At 44.3% G+C, this 23,057-nt stretch overlaps 1 protein-coding gene across 4 annotated transcripts in view; it reads left to right on the top strand.

The window, feature by feature from the left end:
• LOC132383408 (protein eva-1 homolog B-like) overlaps positions 1 to 21,318 on the top strand; it is a 79,809-nt gene extending 58,491 nt beyond the window's left edge. For all 4 annotated transcript variants that reach the window (XM_059954322.1, XM_059954318.1, XM_059954320.1 and 1 more), the window contains 2 exons: positions 5,898 to 6,028; positions 15,377 to 21,318. In XM_059954322.1, the coding sequence (XP_059810305.1) occupies positions 5,962 to 6,028; positions 15,377 to 15,831 (522 nt within the window). In that variant the 5' untranslated portion in view covers positions 5,898 to 5,961 and the 3' untranslated portion in view covers positions 15,832 to 21,318. The remainder of the gene's footprint in view (positions 1 to 5,897; positions 6,029 to 15,376) is intronic.
• Positions 21,319 to 23,057: the final 1,739 nt, after the last annotated feature.

The following is a 23,057-nucleotide window of genomic DNA, read 5'->3' as shown; positions in this document are numbered from 1 at the left end:
CGGGTGCAGAGGAGATTTACCAGAACACTGCCTGAACAAGAGAACATGTCTTATGAGGATAAGTTAAGCAAGCTGGGGCTTCTCTCTTTGGAGTGAAGGAAGATGAGAGGTGACTTGATAGAGGCGTACAAGATAAGAGGCATAGATAGAGAGGATGGGCAAAAACTTCACAAAGCAAGTAAAAAGGGGCATAATTTTCAGCAACACACACAAAATGCTTGAGGAATTCAGCAAGCCAGATGAAAGGTCTTGGCCTGAAATGTCAACTGTTTACTCTTTTCCATGGATGCTGCCTGGCCTGCTGAGCTCCTCCAGTGTTTTGTGTGTGTTGCTTTGGATTTCCAGCATTTTCAGGTTTTCTCGTGTTTAGCATAATTTTAAGACAACTGGAGGAAGGTATATAGGGGATGTCAAAGGTAAATGTGTGGAACTCCCTGCCAGGGGCAACGGTAGAGGCAGATACTTCTCATTGAGGAACTCTTATATAAAATAAAAATGGAGTGTTATGTAGGAGAGGAGGGTTAGATTGATCTTACAGTACGTTAAAAAGTTGGCACTAGAGCGCTACACTGCGCTATAATGTACTATTTCTACTTTCTAAACTTTTCCCTCTTTACCATTAATTCTAATTCCCCCAAAGGCTAATCGAATATGGCTCCTGAATACCGGAGGAGCCACAGCATGAACCAACAATAGTTACAGAGACCCTTACCTATGGTGAAGCGTTCTCATCCACATACAGGGAGGCCTGACCCATCTGGGATCGTCCCACCTCTGTACCCTTGTTAGATTTGATTGAAGCCTTGAGAGAGACAGAGGAGAGAGGGAGCCTCACCCATCTCTAGATTTGCTTGTAAAGATTTCCATGGACCACAGATTGATTTGCACTTCCCTGCTGACGTTTGTTTACAATTGTACATTCCCTTCTTCAACCACATTTTAGAGGGCGCATTATCTGGTAGATATGTAGACTCCTGGTTCAAGCTCATCCCTCTGCCTTGCATGTAGGTGATCATCTACCAAAGTCATGCAAGACTGCTGGGGTATGGCCCAGGTCTGATCCAGATGTACCATCATCTGACTTGTCTCAATGACACAATGACCTTGGTCAGAATCTTGTAACATCCCTGTAGCAGTGAGGAGGTTTGACGCTTTCTATTGGCTTGCCTTGAACCAGTCAGCTTTGATGATGGTAATAACTCCTGTCCTCATGGATGATGTGCTGCTGACTGGTTACATAACATTATATTCTGCACAGACCCCCGTCAACGCCCTGCAAAAGGGGGAGACAGCATTGGAATGCTTTCCCAAGCAGAGTCATCTAACAGAGTGCTTCAGCACCAGATCTTTCAAGCAACCAAGATCTTGTTTGACTGGGTGAGGGGGTCCCTCCCTGTCAGATCCTTCCTCATACAGTCCTGAAGCATGTCACCCTCAAGGTGGCTGCGGTGTTGCTGAAACAGTCGGCCATTTCCCTCTTTAATGTGAGCCTGCCAGTGCGGTCTGGAAGGGAACGTTGCAGCCTTTGCCGAGGTGAATCCTGAACATGTGCCTGTGCTCTCCAGCCTGTTCCTGGAGATACACTGAGATAAGTAACAAACGCCGCTGGGAGGATATCAGTCCGGCAGTGGATGACTCCTGGTTGCATTAAACCCACTGGTCTCCCAGTGAACAAACAAATGGGGCAGACTTGTCCAAGCCAATTCGAAAAGGAAGTAACCCCAGGAAGCAACTGAGACACAAAGTGCGGGTGTGGAATCTTTGTGGTCATGTTCCTGCAGAGCTATTTGAAGGAAATGAAGGTTCAAACCTCACTAGGCCAGCACAATGGTCAGAACCAAAATCAGAGTCAGGTTTAATATCACCGACATAAGTCATGAGGTTTGTTAACTTTGAGGCGGCAGTACAATGCAATACATGCTAAAGAAATGTAGAGGAATATACTTTAAATATATATATATATAAATTGAAATAAGTGGTGCAAAAAAAAAGTAGAAATAAAAAGTAGTGAGGTTGTGCTCTTCAATGTCCATTTGGAAATTTGATGGCAGAGGGGAAGAAGCTGTTCCTGAATCGCCGAGTGTGAGCCTTCAGGCTTCTGTCCCTCCGACCTGAGGGTAACAGTGAGAAGAGGGCTTGTCCTGGGTGCTGGGGCTCCTTAATGATGGACACCGCCTTCCTAAGGCACTGCTCCTTGATGATGTCTTGAGGCTAGAACTCATGATGGAGCTGTCTGACTTTACAAGTTTGATCTTGTGCATTAGCACCACGCCCCCCCCCCCCCCACATCCCAGATCCCAGACAGTGATCGCAGCCAGTCAGAATGCTCTCCGCGGCACATTTGTAGAAGTTTCTGAATATTTCAGTTGACAAACCAAATCTCCTCAAACTCCTAATGAAATATAGCCGCTGTCTTGCCTCCTTTATAGCTGCATCATAATGGTGTAGTGGTTAGCAAAATACTTTACAGACTTGCTGTAACATCGGGGGTTCAATTCCCTCCACTGTCTGTAAGGAGTTTGTATTGTTCTTCCCATGGCCTCATGAGTTTCCTCCCGAATTCCAAAGGCAAATGGTTAGGGTTAGTGAGCTGTGGCCATGCTATGTTGGTACCTATAGTGTGGTGACACTTGTGGGCTGCCCCCAGCACAATCTTAATCTTAATCTGGCAACGAAGAATTTAAATTTATTTAACTAAATGAAACTGGAAAGTTATAATTAGTAAGGATGATCATTAAGATCGTTGTTAGAAATCTAATCTGGTTCGTTAATGTATTTTTTCTCTAGACAAACCGTTAGCTGCTTATGACACCAAACCAATAAATGTGCTTACCCATCACGTAGGAGGAAGTTATGAGTCAAGGGGGGGATGGGGAATAAATGCTGGTCCCTGTTGTCTATTCCTGTGAACAAATACAGAGTATATTCCCAAACTGAACATTAGCCTTTGAAACTGCCCAGAAATATTTGAAAGTAATCCAGAAATATGGTTTAGTTTAAATCGGTGATGCTAACTCTGGGCTTGTGAAATGAGGAAAGTGGGAAGTCATCTAGCTTTTGCATAGCGGGACAGAACCTTTTCCACGGAGTCAATGGTTCATGTGCCTACCATCCTCTTGATGGAAACACTTGCGAAGCAGTGGGACCAACAGATTGATCCTGTGGGGGGGTCAAACCTTCCATTGTCCTGGCTGCCAGGCCTGCTGGAGATGTAGTGCCTTGGCTGGGCCAGAATTTTCTTTGGCGTAGAATAAACTCTGATTAAGGTTGATCATAGGTGAAGTTATTTGACTCCCCACATAAGTCATCTCAACAAATAATAAGTCAGCACAAAGGGTGAACACAATTTGCTCAATAATTGCTCAGCCACCATTTCACAGCTCACTACAACCCAGCAGTGCCTGCAGTGCCGTGCTGAGTGACTGCACCCCGGCCTGCTATTTCCAGCCTTGTTTGTCAGCCGGGTCCTCACTCCATTCCCAGTTCATACCGTGTAAACTCATTTCACCAAAGGAACCATTGACTTACTGCACTTGGCCTCAGTGGCTGTATTCCAAAGAGCGAAGCAAGAGCTGGCAGTCCAGCAATCCTGCGACAGAACACGATTGTACGGGCAACATTGGGTCTGGAAGCCATGCTCTACACTAAGGCCCACTGTTGGGAGCTCGGTGCTGGGGTCAGCAATCTTCCAGGGTTGTTCGGGGGTTTCCAGAGATTGAAACTTGAGCTCCTGTTAGGAGCCAAGGGGAAAAAAAATCCAAACATACAGAAGTTTGTTCTGAAACCCGGCAGCATAACGTGGTTTCATTCAGTACAGTGCACTCTCCTTTGCAGAGTGAATAGTAACGATGGCAGTTTCTGTGTTGTTTTACGTTACAGCAGAGTGATTTCTGTGTTCATCTCACATGGGACAATCCTAAGATGCAAGAGCAGGGGTTGGGAACTGAGCCCTTTGCGACTACTCTGCCATTCTGCTCTTCACTCAGTGGGCTCACCCGCTCGAGCCATGCTGTTGTGACCCACTGACTGAAAATATCCTCGTCTCCGATGGTTTAAAAAAATCAGCACTCCTCTTTTTTTTCATTGACATTATTTTGATATGTTGCAGGCAAATTTAGACTAAATTCTCTAAAGAGTAGTAATCTTTTGGGCTCTTGTGGAATAACTAGGTTTCTGCACTGCAGAACTGGATTAGGGCCCCCGTATAATAAATCCTTTACTTACCTTATGTTAACTTCCGAACTCCTCTACATGCTGCACCCTCTGCTCCCAATACAACCCAGATGTCACAGTTCTAGCTGGAGAAGTTCCCATCCCCTGAGTCCTTGAGACCTTCCTCGTTCTACCTAGAAGTTGTACAGAGCTCCTGACAGAGCTCCCCGGTGATTCCTCTAATCATCCCAGCCTCCGCCATGATCCCTCCCTCATGTGCCTCCGAGTCTCGATCCCAGGCTCTACTGGCGACCGGGCCTCCAACCTCACCCCACCCGTTATCACCCAGCAGCCCCACTCCTCCTCCCTACAACCTCCCAGGGTCTTTGGTTCTCATTCCAACGGACTCCGATTCAGCCTCTCGAACCCGAGCCACTGCCACTCGGTAATGTAGAGGTTGGTGTGAAACTATTGTAGCTTGGGCCTTTCCAGAGTTCGGGGTTCAATTCAATTTGTGATGTGCACCATCCACTACTTGTTCCCATCGCTTCACGTGACCCTGGTCGCTGGAGGGTGGAGGGTCGGGGGGGCGGGGGGGGGGGGGGGGTGGAGAGGCTAAGTAGCTGCTGCTCCTTGCTGTCTGTAAGGAGTCGGTACATCCTCCCGGTGGAATTTGTGGGTTTACCTCAGGCCCTCCAGTTTACTCTCACATTCCAAAGCCATACTGGAATTCGCCATTGTAAATTGTCCCGTGATCAGGTTGGGGTTAATCAGGCTTGTCAGGGGCTGCTGGGGCGGTGTGCCTCAAAGGACTGATGTATCTTGAAATAAGTTTCCATCATCTCCCATGTCACCTCTCCACCCGTTGACCCATTAATCTTGGCCCTTTCCCTAGGAAGAAAAAGAGAAGCATTAGCTTTACTGTCAGCTGTACATTGAAACATAGAGTGAAACGCACTGTTTACATCAACAGCCAACAGGTTGGGGGTGCGTTGGAGGGCAGCCCTCAAGTAGTACCATGCTTCCGGTGCCAACATAGCATGCCCATAATGTACCAACCCCAACCTGTACACTGTGGAAGGAAACTGAAGCATGAGGAAGAACCCAGTGTGATCACGGGGAGAGCGTACAAACTCATTACAGAGAGCAGAAGGAATTGTACCCTGATCTTCTGATGTCAGGCACTGTAAAATGTGATGCTAACCACTATACTATCGTGCCACATGCAACCTGTCAAAGCGCACAGTGGCCCTCAATTGGTCTCGTAAACGCGATCCACATTTCCTCACCAACCACGATGCCTGGAGTCCAGCCTGGGCCGTCATGGTTAAAAGGGGTAAATGTGTAGAATCCATTTACAGTGAACTAGCCACGCAGTCAGCGCCCTAGGAGTCCCCATTCTGGCAGTCCTAGGAACTTCTACTTCATTGCATTTTATTGAAACGAGTTTGCTCACTGTAAAAATAATGGCTAGGTAAAATATTGTGGGGGTAAGTCGGAGAGAATAATGATTTGCTGACAGGTCAGTAGATATGCTCATTACCAAGTGTAGTGCTGTGTGATACTTTTCATGTTCCTTATTCTACATGTTGCCATCATGTTGGCCAGAATAGAGAAGAGGAGACAGAAAGGAGTTTTATCAGCTCTGTTGCAGTATGAGCTGTGGAAATGTTCTCCCTACATACCTGATCTGGCAGCACACCACAGTGACCAGCTGTTATTGAAGTATGCTCTATTTTTTTCAGATCTGCCGGCTGAACGTTGCCAGGAGCAGAGGCGTTGGTGTGCCTGGTAGGACTGGTCACATCGATGGATATCCCGAAGGCAGAGATGAGCCTCATCACCAACAGCATTCAAGCTTATATGCACATTGCTTGTAAGTACCCAACTCCCACACCTCCTCACTGCGTGAGATCATATCACTATAACCCACACCCATCACTGTGAGACCATAAGATATAGGAGCAGAATTAGGCCATTCGGCCTGCCATTTCATCACGGCTGATCCATTCCCTTTCAGCCCCAGTCTCTTGCCTTCTCCCTGAAACCCTTCATGCTCTGACTAACCAGGAACCTATCAACGTCCAACGATTTGGTCTCCACAGCCGCCTGCGGCAACAAGCTGCACAGATCCACCACCCTCTGGCTGAAGGGATTCCTCCTCACCATTCTAAATGGACAACCCTCAATTCTGAGACTGGGTCCTCTGGCGCCGTACTCCCCCACCGTAGGAAGCATCCTCTCCACGTCCACTCCGGCGAGACCTGTCAACTTTCATTGAGATCACCCATCATTCTCCTCAGTTCAAATGAGTACATCAAACATTTCTCATATGATAGGCCTTTCAATCCCGGAATCATTTTCATGGATCTCCTTTGAACCTTCTCCAGTGTTAGCTCATGCTTTCTTAGATAAGCTGCTCCTAAACAGGGTTGAGAAGAGGGATGGTGGGAATCCCTGATGATAGACAGCTTCTTCTTCTGAAGTCAATGCCTCAAGTCAATACTGATGTTTGGTTACACCCTATATTCCATGCGGTAAAGCTGATATATCAGTATATCCTGGTATTGAATCAATATAACCCATTTCAATATCCTGTGTCCGGTTTCCAGCCCATGGATGTGAATGTCTGGGGAGGTGGGCACCTAGGAAAGTGTCAAGGACACAAGAAAGTGAAAATGAAAACATGTCTATAAAAGGACGTTAACAGTCATGCACAGAGAGAGCATCACTCAAAGACAGATGCACAGGGTATATGCATACTGTATGTATACTTGTGTGCTTCCAGTGGGCTGTGTTATGGCAATATTCATTTCTGCACAGCCGGTGAAGGTCTCTGGGCAGGGCAGTGGGAGGTCAGAGCGCAATGTGTATTTTGCCGTCAAGCTAGGCCAAAGCGGGTAGTCAGGTTTCTTGTCAGATGCACAGGTACAGTGAGGTGCATTTGCAGTGAAGAACCTGCTCTGTAGGCTTGGCGATTTAGATAACACACAGAACGAAAATCGCACGCAAACTCTACGAGAAAGACTGGCGGAACAAAGCATCAGTGCAAAACAAAACAGAGACGATTCCACGTTTGTGCAAGAGGTGGCCCGTAGTGTTCCATTGGTGAGGTAGGGTTAGGGTTGTGCAGGTCGGTTCAAGAACCAAGTAGCCGTAAGTGTGTGGCTGCTCCTGGACCAGGCAGTTTGGGGTTTCAGAATTCAGATTTCAGGTGATAGGAGTGAGAAGGTGGTATGACCTGGATGGTGGGGACCTTGATGATAAACACCATCTTCTTCCTAAGTCAATGCCTCATGTAGACGTTTTCGGTGATGGGGAAGAATGCGTCCACTACTCTCTGAAGTTTCTTGCTATATCATTAAGCTGATGGTCCAAGAACGCTGGGCAATCAGCTCTGCAGTCAAATCAAATCTACCCAGGCTGGAAAAAAATATCAACCGAGCAAACCTAGAAGAGTTTGTAGCTTCTGAATACCCCAGACTGTAATTCTGCCAATGGCATAGTAGCGTGGTGTGAGGTCGGGGGTTCAATTCCCGCCACGTCTGTAAGGAGTTTGTATGTTTTCCTCATGACCGTGTGGATTTCCTCCATAGAACCATAGAACGTTTTGCGCAGAAGCAGGCCCTTCGGCCCTTCTTGGCTGTGCCGAACCATTTTTCTGCCTAGTCCCACTGACCTGCACCTGGCCCATATCCGTCCATACATCTCTCACCCATATACCTGTCCAAGTTTTTCTTAAATGTTAAAAGTGAGCCCACATTTACCACTTCATTCCACACTCCCACCACTCTCTGTGTGAAGAAGCGCCCCCCCCATGTTCCCTTTAAACTTTTCCCCCTTCACCCTTAACCCTTAACCTCTGTTTTTTTTTTCTCCCCTAGTCTCAGTGGAAGAAGCCTGCTTGCATTCACTCTGTCTATACCCATCATAATTTTATACACCTCTATCAAATCTCCCCTCATTCTTCTACACTCCAGGGAATAAAGTCCTAACCTATTCAACCATTCTCTCTAACTCAGTTTCTCAAGTCCTGGCAACATCCTTGTAAACCTTCTCTGCACTCTTTCAACCTTATTAATATCCTTCCTGTAATTCGGTGACCAAAACTGCACACAATACTCCAAATTCGGCCTCACCAGTGCCTAATACAACCTCACCATTACATTCTAACTCTTATACTTTGATTTATAAAGCCCAATGTACCAAAAGCTCTCTTTACTACCCTGTCTACCTGTGACACCACTTTTAGGGAATTTTGTATCTGTATTTCTAGATCCCTCTGTTCTACTGCAGTCCTCAGTGTCCTACCATTTACCTTGTATGTTCTACCTTGGTTTGACCTTCCGAAGTGTAATACCTCACACTTGTCTGCATTGAACTCCATCTGCCATTTTTCAGCCCATTTTTCCAGCTGGTCCAAATCCCATATTCCAAAGGACATATGATTAGGTTTAGTAGAGTTGTGGGCATGCTATGCCGCCACAGGAAGTGTGGTGACACATAGAGTTTCTTGGACAGTGTCGTTCATTGACACAAGCAGTGCATTTCACTGACAAATAAAGCTAACCTTGTGAGCGACATACAGATGTTGATGCAGGGGCCGCTTTGTACCTGGCATAATCCTATAAACCATCTGACTGACATTGGTATAAGCATGGATCTTTGGTGAGCTTCTGCTTTTGTTCATGTTATTTACGTGTACCTGAGGCAGCACTCCGAGGGTGCAGCCCTCCCTCAGAAGCTCCAGTCTCTGCAGGTGCCCTTGATATAAGTACACTGCTACTCAGATGTGAGGTGATTATCAACTGAGTTGGGCTGAATCCAGATCTTCTCGAAATCATATGCATGACCACCTCTAATACAAGGGTTCTGTAAATCCTGGGGTTCCCTCTCCCAGCAGGGACTATGTCCTTGCTCCACCACAGCAAAGTACCTGGAACTTGGGGCTAGAAGGTGCTTATCTGACTTCAAAACCAGTGTCACTGGGACTAGTTTGGTCCAAGAAAGGGAAATTTTTTTGGAAGGTGTCTCTCCACCACTGGGCTGGTTTTGGAGAATTTTGCAACATGGAAATGGCCATTAGGCCCAGCTCATCCATACTGACCTGTGGAGACTGCTATCACCCAGCACTTGGTGCATTGGCCTCTGCGCCCGAGTGGTTCAAGTGCTCGTATAGGTGCTTCTTAAATGCTGTCAGCAAACCAGCTGCATCCACCTTCTCAGCTTTTACATACCACTCTTTGTGTGAAGGAAGTCCCCCTCACAGCCCCTTAAATCTCTCACTCCTTCCCTAAACCTATATCTTTTGCTTTATCTGCCTCTGAGATGAGAAAAAGTTTACTGCAGTCAATTCACAAGCAAGAGAAAACCTGCAGATGCTGGAAATCCGAGCAACACACACAAAATGTTGGAGGAACTCAGCAGGTCAGGCAGCATCTATGAAGGGAAATAAGCAGTTGATGTTGCAGGTCTTTTAACAGGACTTGCTGATGAAGGGTCTCAGCCCAAAACATCGGCTATTTATTTCCCTCCATAGATGCTGTCTGACCTGCTGAGTTCCTCTGACATTTTGTGTGTATGTGTTGCTCAATATTTCCAGCATCTGCAGAACTTCTTGTGTCTCCTCATAACTAAACTATTTTCTCCCAGGCAATGCGTGTTGTCATTGGAGGAGGCTCCTGAGGATGATCCCGGGAATGTAGGGGTTAACATATGAGGATCATTTGGCAGCTTTGGGCCGGTACTCACTGGAATTCGGAAGAATGTGGGGGGATTTCATTGAAACCTACCAAATTTTGAAAAGACTAGATAGGGTGAATGTGGAGGGGATGTTTCCTGTGGTGGGGGTATCCAGAACTAGAGGACACAGCCTTCAGAACAGAGATATGAGGAATTTTTTAGCCAGAGAGTAATGAATCTGTGGAATGCTCTGCCACAGACTGCGGTGGAGGCCAAGTCCGTGTGATTATTTAAAGCGGAAGTTGATATTTTCCTGATCAGTCAGAGCATCAAAGGATATAGTAAGAAGGGAGGTGCATGGGATTGAGTGGGATCAATCCGGGAAATAGTGGAGCAGACTCGATGGGCTGAATGGCCAAATCTGCTCCTCTGTCTTATGGTCTTATTCTGTACCTTCTCCAGAGCTATCACATCAGTTCTAAACTCTGGTTATTAGGACCTGCACGCAGCATTTCATCTGAGGGATGACCAAATCTTAATCAACTTTGAAAATCACCTCTCTACTTCTGTACAGTCGGCCCTCCTTATCCGTGAGTTCCGCATGCGCGAGTTCGACCAACCATGAATAGAGAAAACCCAGAAGTGCTCTTCCAACACTTGTTGTTCGAGCATGTACAGACTTTATTCTTGTCATTATTCCCTAAACAATGCAGTATAACAACTAGCTTACATAGCATTTACATTGTATTAGGTATTAAAAGTGATCTAGAGAAGATGTGCATAGGTTACCGCGGATTGGGATTTTAAAAAAATGGAAGTTTTCTAAGTTGGAACAGGTACATCTGGTATTATTTAGTGTCAGTTAGTCAAACGTATGTCTTAGAAAATAGTATATATTTTACCTTTCTATGCATATAAAACACATAAGAAACGTATGTATTTCAATAATTAAACCACTGCATTGCTTAGTAATAATTGTAGCTTTAATCAGGGCAGGACCTTTCTCACTTTATCCTTTAAAATTGTTCAGATCGTTGACTGACTGTAGCCTAACGGTTTTCCAATGACCAATGGCGTTTCACCTCTTTCCGATCGCTTTATTATTTCCACTTTATTTTCAATCGTGATCGTGATTATTTTCATGAACAGAAACACTGTGGATTCAGAGCTCTGCCAGGTCCTAAAGACCACCACAATGAGACACGTTAAATAAGGGACTTGAGCATCCGCATTTTTTTGGTATCCGCGAGGGGTGCCGGAGCTAAGGATGTCCAAACTTATGGAGGCCAAGTGGCTCCCTAACCATGTTGTCTACCTGCATTGCAACCTTCAAGGACCTGTGGACTTGTACTGCGACATCACTCTGTTCCTCAATGCTACATAAAACCCAACCATTCATGTACGCCCTACCATCATTTCCGTCCACACACTAAATCCATGCCTGGGTTGAGGAAACTCACAGCCTCTGGTTTGAGAAGCCTGCAGAACATTTTTTGGCTTGCTGTTCAAACCATTCCATTGCACTCATTCCCACTTCCCCAGAGAGCTTATGGATTATCCAGCCAAATCACTATGGATAATTGGAAGAACTTTTCTCTCTGTTTTCCAGATTACTAGGTTTAGACTCCTAGAGGGAAGCATGGAAGGAGACTGGAAAAAAAACCAGATTTAATTCCCTTTATAATTAACCAGTGATACCATTCATCTTTAAATGTTTCAAATGGTGCCACCACAAAAGGCCCATAACTTCACAGTAAAATGCCAGTCCTGCTTGTAAAAGCCCTTAAAAGCAAATGGATAGGTCATTGCTAGTCAAATCTAGTCAAAAAACAGAAATAATATATTGCTCGCGTGTTCCCATGATCTTTGTAAAAGAGACCAGAAACTTCAGAAAGTATTTTATTTACAAGGGGAATTTCACTCTGTTTCTTATCCACATCACGACTCCGTGTAGAACGGACGGACCACATTCCTCAGGAATGAGCAGCTTCAGGAACTCTCATATCAACATGCAGTACAAAGTATGCCTTAGCACATTTCTCAGCTCACTCCCACAGGAGTAGAGAATTCTAACATGCTGACACATTGAGTCCTGTAGTTTATTGGTACAGCAAGGCCCTTACATTACCACAGAAACAATCCAAAAAATGCAAGCTTGGCTATCTGTGAATTTTAATTCACTTATAGTACTTAAGAGCTGCCCATAACAGTACATTTCCAAATCTCCTTTAAGAAAGTGAGGCTGTCAAGAGTGAAGAACATTCTTAATGATTTTCTTATTCACTGTTGACATCTGGGCATTGCTGCAAAGGCCAGTGTTCATCGCACATTCTGATTACCCTCGAGAAGTTTCCTTCTTGAACCACTGCAGGCCTTCATCTGAAGGTGCCCCCATGGTCCAGAATATAGACTGGTGTATAACTTGGTGGGAATATGGAAGTGGTGATGTTTCTAAGCATCTGCTGTCCTTGTCCTCCTCGGAGATTTGGGAGCTGCTGTTGAAGCCTGGGCAGTGAAGAGCAGTACATCATTGTTACCGTCAGGAAGGAGGTACAAGAGCCTAAAGGCACACACTCAGTGATTCAGGAACAGCTTCTTCCCCTCTGCCATCCAATTCCTAAATGGACATTGAACCCGTGAACACTACCTCACTACATTTTTATTTCTGTTTCTTTGCACTACTTACTTTAACTATTTAATATACTCAACTGTAACTCAGTTTCTTTTCTCTATATTTATTTATCATGCATTGTACTTTGTCGTGGAGTTAAAAATCTCACAACATATGATGGTGATTCTGATTTCATAAACAGCACACACTGCATCCCCTTAGTGCCAGCAGCAGAGGGAATAAATCTCTATTCAGGCACCTTCGGGTGGGTCACTTTGTCCTGGGCGGTGTCAAGCGTAGTGGGTGTTGTTTGACTGACATTCTCCTAGGGAAGTGCCACAGGACACCCTGCCTCTGATCTACCCTTGTAGCTATCATACTTAAATGTTTCAGTTCAATTTCTGCTCAGTGGTTACACAAAGTCTGTTGAAAGGGGGAGTCCTCTGATATCAAATTCGGATCTATTTATCGCATCAAAGCATTACAATGAAATGCGGTTTTTTTGTGTTAACAACCAAGGACGTGCAGGCAGACAGCCTGCAAGTGTCTCCACACATTCTCATGCTAACACAGCATGCCCACGGTGTTCAGCAGAACAACACAAACAGTAGAGATAACAGACAAAACAAGACAACGGTGAAAAACGCCTCTCTCTCACAGACACACACACACACCTCCAACACAGATATAATACACCCTCCAACAATAGCACTGGTTTATAATATCATTGAGGGAACTTGGTGCTGGAGGGAGCTGTGTGAGACATCTCAATGGTCTCATTAATGACAACCTATCTGGCCAAATATTCCAACATTGAACACTACATCACAGCACAGGCCTTTTGGAACGTGATGTCGACCCAATTTTTCGACTGAATCTGCAACGCCTTCCCTGAACCAATAAACTTATGCTGATGCCGTTGGGTGTCAGGGGGAGGTGATGAAACTCTTCCATGTTGCCTGGTGGCATTTGCACGGATGTGAGTGTTGCTTAGGGCTTGGTGCAGGCAGCTGGGGATTAGCCCACTGACCAAAGAGAGGCAGGTTGAATTGGATATCAGCATCAAGGACAACAAGGTCCCTCTGAACACCAACATTTCTCGATCCCGCTTCAGAAACTTCTTTTTCTCCTTTTGACATTATTTACAGATTCCACCTGACCTGTTCATGCACACTTGCTTAACCTGTTTCTCTCCCCATACCCCCACCCATCCTCTCTGCTCCTCCCTCATTCCCTACACTGCTACCTAGCTCGGTACCACCAGCAAAATTGGATGTAATACATTGGATTCCCTCTGGTACAAATTGCCAGCAACCAGGACCCCAGCACCAATCATTATAGCGTTAGTTGCAATCTGCAAATCCCAAGGAGGTCTGTTTATTTCCATTTGCTGTAGTCTGTCAGGTAACCAATCCTCAATCCTCACCAGCAATGCATGCTCTAAACTTGTATAATAATCTCCCGTGTAGCCCCTTACCAATTATCTTCTGAAAGTGCAAATACATTGCACCTTCCAGTTCCCCTCATCTTTTTTGCTGGTCACAATCACACAAAAATAAAATCCAGACTATTTGTCAAATACAATTTCCTTTCCTTAAATTCAGGATCTCTCTGCCTAATCCTGTTGCTATTTTATGAGTGCCTCGTTACCCACTTCCCTTAATAATTGATTCCAGCATTTTCCCTAGTGCTGACCTAGGGAAAATCCGATTTGATCTCTGTTTTCCCTCTCCCTCCTTTCTTAGACAGTTTTCCCATTGATGGAAAAATATGTGGGAGGGAAAGGTTAGAGTGATCTTAGAAAAGGTTGGCACGGCATTGTGGGCTGAGGGGCCTGTAGCCTGATGAACTGCTCAACGTTCTATGATGTACCAGGCTCTCCTTGATGCCACACATGACTAAATGCTTCCTTGTCTCTGGAATTCAGCTCTTTGGCCCATGTTCAGACCAAAGCTGAGCTGAGCTGCAGAGTTGAATGGTCTTGTAGTTACTGTCCAGCTTCAAATTGTCCTTATTCTTCATTGTTGAGATCATCTAATGGAGGGAGCAAAAATTCAATGGTTCAGGAACAGCCTCCTCCCCTCTGCCATCCAATTTCTGAATGGACATTGAACCCAAGAACTCTACCTCACTACTTTTTGCTATTTTTGTAGTAGTTATTTAATTTAGTTATTCTATCTATCTATCCATCTATCGTAATTCACAGGGTTTTTTTCCTCTCTTTTGTCGTGTATTGCATTGTACTGCTGCCACAAAACAACACATTTCGTGACCTATGCTGGTGATGTTAAACCTGATTCTAATTCTGAAAGTCCAGTGTTTCAGTAAAGTGTCCACAAATGAATGACAGTACATGACCTAAGTAAGAATGGTGCGTGATTTGTGTTTTGAAAATGCCTTGGTCAGACACTAGTCACTTCAGCATGGGTGCCTATTAACAATCGTCTACACCAGTCCAGTCACCACAAACTGTCATGGAGGTAGCCACGCTCAGAAACAATGTGGAGAAAGCCTCATGCAGGCTTGAGTTGGCAGCATAGATGTAACATTTACATGGGACTTGTGTAGGAATTGTTGGGTAAGGTAGAAATGCCCCTGAACAGCAGAATGCTCTGTGGGGAGGGGATTTATGTTGGAAATCAAACAGCTAGTCTTCGCTGTGCAATTAGCAATGTAATACCTGCGTGGATAATGGATGACTCCACCATTGGGGTACTGCTTTAGAACATACAGAATGGCCAGAGATTGGACAAAGTCTTTCAATGGTTTTTTTGGTATTTGTTTGGTATTCCCAGCAATTTTGCGATATGAGACAAAATGGAGTTACGGACCTCATGGAAGTTGTTGATGCTGTTTAGGGTTCTCTTGACCCTGTTAGGAATGTGGCACAAAAGACTGGGTCTAACTTTGTGCAATGCTTTCTTTTCGCAGCAAACCCGGAGAAGGCAGCCTTGTACTTCATCACTGGGGTGTGCTTCGGTCTCATCCTGACACTCTGCTTGCTCGTGATCCGAATATCCTGCCACGCTCGGACGGTGGCCACAGACCCCGTCAGCAGGAAGGAAGAAGACGGCAGCGAGGAGGAAGATGAAGAGGAGGATGAAGATGAGGAGGTGGACAGTGGGCTGCCTGCGGCAACGGACTTGGCCCTGGTCAACCACAACCAGGCCACCACGAGCTCCAGCGTGAACGTCTTCACTTCCGCTGAGGAACTGGAGCGAGCCCAGTTGTTGGAGGAGCGCGAGCGGATCATCCGTGAGATCTGGCGCAGCGGGCAGCCGGACATCTTGGGAAGCGGCTGGCACCAGTTTGAAATGGAAATGCTACCAAATGGCGTTCAAAGGGAGCATCAAACCTGGAGCCCAAACTCCCACGGGAAGTATTAAGGAGCAAGAAAGAGAGAGAAAGCCGATGCAAAAAAAAATATTTTTTTATTTAGCTCTGGACATGCAGAAAACACATAACCAAAGACAAGTAGTTAAATATTTGCACCATGTGTATGGAATTAACTGAACCAAAAAGCACACAGAAGCACGATGGAAGTAAAGCTTTTGCAGAATATTCAGAACAGGTTTGTGAGCCACCGGGCATGGCAGAGAACTGCTGTTAGGATTGCTAAAGGCCCCGTCATTGGTGCTCTGTGAGGGGAACAGCCAAGAATCATTCCGCAGGGAGATGGGAGGAAGAAAGAACTTATCCTCGGAGATTACCCAAGTCTGTTTGGGATCCGCGACATCAGATGTTGACAATCCGATAATTTCAAATGAGAAATTAGCTAATTACTGATCAGAATCTCCCAGGCTCTTTGGGTTTAGATTTCACTGGGATTAGCCAGTGATTCAAAAGGAAACATTCCTTATCCTCCTTGAACTCATTAATCCCACCTAGACTGGGACCAAATCGATTGTCTTAAAACCAATCCCTTTGTATATTCTAATACAGTATTTTTGACAAACTCTGAAAAGCTTGATGTTTCAGGCAATGGAAAAATGTAGTGATCTGAATCTGGTTGCAGAGATCAAGGTGCTTGAATTCTTTAAGTGCACTTGTGAACAACGGTACTGATATGGTAGCTTTACCCGTAAATGGGACCAGTGTGTTATATGTTGCTTAAATGTATAGTCCAATATTTTTACGGCGTGACATTCCTATATATGTCTTGCCAGTATAGTCTGTGCTTTCCCTGTGATTGTGCAAAATAGTACGTTAAATGTGACCCACTTGCAAAGATGAAGGTGCTACACGTAATTATCAGAAGTGCCTTATTACTGGTTTCTTAGAAGCACAGACATGCTATTGAAAAAACCCTTTACTTCTGTGGATTGGTTCTATTTTGGTTGCTGACCTTCTGGCTGAGTTGGAAAATGCGTCAAATTCTTGTTTTGTGCCCCTTTGAAAATTCTGTGTCAGGGAGCAAGAGCCCAAGTCTCTTTGCCAGACTATACTTAGTTTGCTGGTTCCAAGTGCAGCAGCTGGCCCCAGAGTTACTGATGGGAGTGCAGACTCAAGCTTCTAATCACGATCCTGAGTACCAACTGTTTCCAAAGGACAGAAGCAACTCACTTCGCATATTTGGGTAGGGGATGTAAAGGTAATTCTTCACCGTTGATTGCACTTCAGCTAAAGTCACTCTCCAAAAAAAAAACAACTGAAGTAATCGAAACGTGCTAGTCTCATAATGACCTGACTATGTGGGGAACCTTACTGCAGACATAAGAGATGCTGCAGGAGCTGGGGATCCAGAGAAACACACACACAAAATGCTGGAGGAACTCAGCAGGCCAGGCAGCGTCTATGGAGGGAATTTTACAGTTGATGTTTTGGAAGTTTATTTTAGGATTTGAGTATCACGGTTCATTCTCGGCTTTGGATCAGCTCAAACGCACTCCAGATTGCAAGCCATCTTATCTCTGTGTGACCTGTAAGTAAGGACATCAGCCCATACTTCATTAAGTTACTCCTGCTGCGGAGATCTGCCCTCTCAGCTCTCTTTGAAACTGTCCGCATAATGAAGGAAAACCTATGTTAGGTGAGATACAGCACTGAACAGGAACGAAACTAGCACTGGAAACCATTTTTTATAATGGAATCCTACACGCTTCTACATGGCTGGGTCATGAAAGTCAGTGGGGTGTGTTTTAAAGCTTCAGAAGCCCTTTATCAGCCTCAGCTCATTATTACTGAGGGTAAACTGTAATGAATTCTACATTAAGTTTGTCCATTATATGTCCACAAAAACCATAGGTAGTGTGAAGTGATTAATTTTTTAGGAAGAATGGGGGAGGCAATATGAAGCATAGTGAAAAATTAATGCAGGTGCAAGAGTCATCAATTCTTGAAGATAGCAAGGATAATGCTTAATGTCATAAAAAGAGGTAATTGATTTGTAGAAGCTTTCAGCATTTTCCAGTCACTGGACTGCTCCTTTGGAAGCATCAAGTTCAGTTCTGCAGGGGAGATTTATTGAACTGATGCTGAGTGTTCTGATTTTTAATCATGTGGCTAGATTGAACAACGTTGTGGTTGGAGCTAAAAAGATTCGCAGGAGATTTAACTAAGGTGTTCATAATTATGTTTGCTAGAGTAAACAAGTATAGTGGCAAAGGGAGAGGTAACCAAGATCACAGATTTTAATGTAATTGCAATGGTGAGGTGAGATTATTTTTCTATAATGTGGGTGGAAAGGTTGGCCTGAGTGTTGGAAGGGTTAGGGCTGGTAGACTCAATAATAACTTGGAAAATAGAAATTGATATATCCGTACACTCAGTGGCCACTTTATTAGGTACACCTGTACACTGACTTGTTAATGCAAATCAGCCAATCATGCGGTAGCAACTCAATGTATAAAAGCATGCAGATATGGTCAAGAGGTTCATTTGTTGTTCAAACCAAACATGAGCAAAGGGAAGAAATGTGATCTAAATGACTTTGAGTGTGGAATGGTTGTTGGTGCCAGACGGGTGGTCTGAGTATCTCAGAAACTGCTGATCTCCTGGGATTTTCATAAACAGTCGTCTCTAGAAGTTTACAGAGAAACAAAAGAAAAAAATCCAGTGAGAGACAGCTCTGTGGGTGGAAATGTCTTGTTAATGAGAGAGGTCAGAGGAGAATGGCCAGACTGGCTCGAGCAAACAGGAAGGTGACAGTAACTCAAATATCAGCAGTGTTGAGCAGAAGAGTAACTCTGAACACACAACACGTCAGTCCTTGAAGTGGACGGGCTATAGCAGCAGAAGAACATGACCATACACCCAGTGGCCACTTTATTAGCAACAGGAGTTTCCACTGAGTGTAAAGGGAAATCTTTACTTCTGCCTGGTTAAGGCATGTTGTGGGTTAGCCTTCATTAGTTAGGGGATTAAGTTCAAAAGCAATAGATAATGTTTTTCTATAAAACAATGGTTGGACCATTCATGGTATTGTGTTCAGATCTGGTCACCTTATTATGGGAAGGATGTGGAAGCTTTAGAGATGGTGCAGAGATTTACCAGGATGCTCCCTGGATTAGAGAGTGTATCTTGGGTTAAATGAGCTAGGGCAAAAGAGGATGAGAGGCAGCTTGATTGAAGTGTATAAGATGGTAAGAGACATAGAGTATTACCATACCCAGGCAGACCCTTCAGCCCATCCAGTCCTTGCCAAACTTTTATTCCAATGATAGAGAGGACAGTCAGCACCTTTTTTCACAGGGTGGAAATGGCAAATACGAGAGGGCATACTTTGAAGCTGATTGGAAGAAAGTATGGGTAGGATTTTTATACTGGGAGTCGTGAGTGTGTGGAATGCACTTTCAGGGGTGTTGGTAGAGTCAGATACATGATAGACATTTAAAAGACTTCTAGATAGATGAAAGCAAAATGGAAGGGAAGTGTTAGATTGATCTTGGAGTAGATTAACAAGTCAGCATAGTATTGTGGGCTGAAGGACCTGTGCAGTACCTTCCATGTTCTATATTAATCCAAAACTGGATGAAATACTGGCTGATATATGGTGATCAAGCAGGCGTCTAACCCACCCAAATCTATGAGCGGGATCCTGACAGATGGATTTTTTTTTGCCAGAGTTGCATTCCCTGCTCACTGCACTGCTGTCCTGACAGGTCTTCACATGCATGATTTCTTGACATGCATGAGTCCAGCGACAGAGTCCAATGGTGATGAGGTCTCCAGTGATTTATTTCACATGACCTGCACACACACACACACACACACACACACACACATCCTAAGCAACACACACAAAATGCTGGAGGAACTCAGCAGGCCAGGCAACATCTTTGGAAAAGAGTTACTGTCGACGTTTCGGGCCAAAACCCTTCAGCAGGACTGGAGAAAGTAAGCTGAAGAGTAGATTTGAAAGGTGGGGGAGGGGAGAGAGAACCATAGGTGGGGGAGGAATGAGGCAAAGAGCTAGGAAGTTGACTGGTGAAAGAGGCGGAAGGGCATGGAAGAAAGAAGAAGGGGTGGGGGGAGGAGGAGCACAAGAGGGAGGCAATGGGCGGGCAAGGAGATAATGTGAGAGAGGGACAAGAAGATGGGAAATAGTGAAGGGGGGTGGAGGCATTGCTGGAAGTTTGAGAAATCAGTGTTCATGCCATCAGGTTGGAGGCTACCCAAATGGAATATAAGGTGTTGTATTTCTAACCTAAGTGGAGGACGCCGTGGAGATCCTGATGGGCTTTGACAAAAACAGAACAATAGGTGGAGCTTTGTCAGCTGTCAAAGCTATCATGGATTTTAATACCTTTGAACATTCAGGCATATTTAAAATATGTTAAAATTGATATGAGTGATTAAAGCAATTACATGTAATTTGAAAGTATTAAATGGAGTTTAAAAAAAACTGTGACCTAATCCACATGTCTGGAACCCTTCGTGAAGTAAAGTGGGGCTCTCAGCCTTGATTGTGCATTCTGTGTGAAGTCCTGCACTAGTATCTAACCTGGACTATCTCCACCAGTAAAGGATCTTTCCTCTCTTTTTGTGTCTCATCCACGTGGGAAGGTGAGAAACAGACGTGGGAAGGTGAGAAACAGAAGTGGGAGTCAGCAGGAGACAGCCAGGAAACCCAAGAAACCCTCTCTCAATTAGGCTATGGTTAATCTCGTATCTTAGTCTGTTCCCTTGTCCAATCTACGTTCAATGGAAATTCTCCCACTCAGCAGCTCCAACATCTCACCTTGAAGAACACAACTTCTGCTGTACATTCTTCCTCAACACTCAGAATCACTTCAGTTGGTAGAAAATAATCAGAACCCTTCTGAGGAACAAGAACATAAACACCACACCCTTGGTAACATCTCAACATCCTTTATTGATAATGGGCATTGATGAGAACCCAAGCCATCACTGGAATGTTTTCCTGGCTAAGAAACAGAACACCAACAACCTGGATTTACATAGAACCTGTAACACAGAGGAAAGTCTCAGGGACTTCATGAGAGTGTCCTTTAAGGGAGAAAAAGCTCACTTAGTGAAACACCTGAGATCTAGGCTGATCCACCCTTTGTAACAAGGTATTCATATTGGAGTTTAACATTGCCTCAACTGCATAAAGGTGCATAGGATTAACTCAGATGTTGATCAGTTGACAATACCTCTCTGAATTAGAATTTGTTTCTATTATAACTGTTGCTGTATCATAGGTGTTACATTTTTTTAACTACCTAAAGTCTTCATTAAAATGGGAGACAAAGATTCTGCACAGGGATGTGTCAATGGGTTTAACCTTCCTCTTGTGCATCTAGATATCACACAGGAAGGAGAGTGAACTATTCGTTTCCAGGTTGCAATTTAAAAACGCTTATTTCAAATGTTGCCTCACGTTATATTTTGTTTTGCTTAATAAAAAAATATAGTTGAATTAGGTCAAATTGACTCTGTATCTGTTGAATTAAGCTGAAGTGTACTGGAGATATTACTCTTACTTATGTGTCCATAGAATTGACAACTACTGCTCAATAAACCAGGGATGAAGTGGGAAAAGTCCTTGGTAATCCTGAGAATATCAGATATACTCCCCCCTCAGAGCTCAGGAAATGAAATGGAGTAAGGCGGATTTGGATTCTTATGATGGAAGTTCAAAAGGAAAATAACCTGGAAAATCCGCGTCCCATTTCCATTGTGGATGCTTTCCCAGCCTCCCAGATACTTGGCCTCATCATGAGCTAGAAGTGCTTTTCTTAGCCAATTTAAAATCTCAACCCGCAGACCAGACCTATCTTTTTGCATATTTACTTTGAAACTAAAGGCGTACGGTCACTGGATGCTAAGTGTTCCCCGACACAAACTTCTGTCACCTGCCCTGTCTCATTCCCAAACAGGAGATGAAATATTGCATGCTCTCTCATTGGGACTTCCACGTACTGATAAACGAAACTTTCCAGAACACATTTGACAAACTCTACCCTTTTACAGTATGGGATTCCCAGTCAATATGTGGAAAATTAAAATCACCTAATAATAACAACCTTATGTTTCTTGCAACAGTCTGCAATCTCTTTACAAATTTGTTCCTCTAAATCCCTGGGGCTGGTGGGTTGTCTGTAATATAGTCCCATTAATATAGTCATACCTTTCTAATTTCTCAATTCCACCCATAATGCCTCACTAGTTGAGTTCTCCAGTCTCTCCTGTCATGACATTTTACCTGGCTAGTAACTCCACCTCTCCTCCTTTAATCCCTCCCATTTTGTCATAATTAAAACAACAGAACCCTGGAATATTGAGCTACCACTCCTGCCCCTCCTGCAACCAAGTTTTACTAATGGCTACAATATCATAATTCAAGGTATTGAGCTCATCTGCCTTCCCTATGATACTTCCTCTATTGATAGATATGCAATTTTCTGATACACATATGTGTGGCCAATAAAAGCTAATCTTTAAGTTTTCAGTCTTTAAAAGTATAAGGTACAATTAAAAAAGGAATTCCACCCACCCCACCCCCAGCCACAGCTGGGATCAGGCAATTAAACATCCTTACATCTCCATCTAATGTAGGTTACGTGGTCGGCACAACATTGTGGGCCAAAGGGCCTGTAATGTTCTATAATGTACTGCTGGCACTGTGACTTAATGCAGTGAATAGCTTCACTATTCCTCTGATCTCCAGTATTTAAAGAGGTGCTACTTACTAGTCTGTTGCTAATTTAATGGCTTCACGGACTGTTGTGAATCATCAACTCGTGGCATCTTAAGGTAGAGAAAGAGCATGCAAAATGGTGCCGAGAACTTTGAGTCCATGAATCAAGAACACGCAGAAGCTGTGTGAAATGAGAAGAAGGAGAGTGACACCTCATAATCTACCCAGCACCCACCCCACCTGTACCTCTCATATTGGCCTCATTGGTCACCTTAGAACCCACCAACCAGACAGATCGTAAGTCAGACCAAGAAGCTGTTTAAACTTTTTGTCATTTTATTCCAAGAAAATTAAAGTTTTCATGTTTATCAAAGCACCAAATGCTCCAGGTTTCCACCTCACTTTGTTGGCATACTCTTACAATCGAAAGTTTCCCTCCAATTTCCTACAGGTAGGAAAACCACACTTTGCACTGTGAGAGTAGTACCTCTTGTATATCGAATGTGCGACACCAAACCAGTCTCAATA

This window comes from Hypanus sabinus, chromosome 30 (assembly GCF_030144855.1).
Source record: "Hypanus sabinus isolate sHypSab1 chromosome 30, sHypSab1.hap1, whole genome shotgun sequence".
Taxonomy (NCBI): Eukaryota; Metazoa; Chordata; class Chondrichthyes; order Myliobatiformes; family Dasyatidae; genus Hypanus; species Hypanus sabinus.
This window is presented reverse-complemented; position numbering and strand designations above follow the sequence as displayed.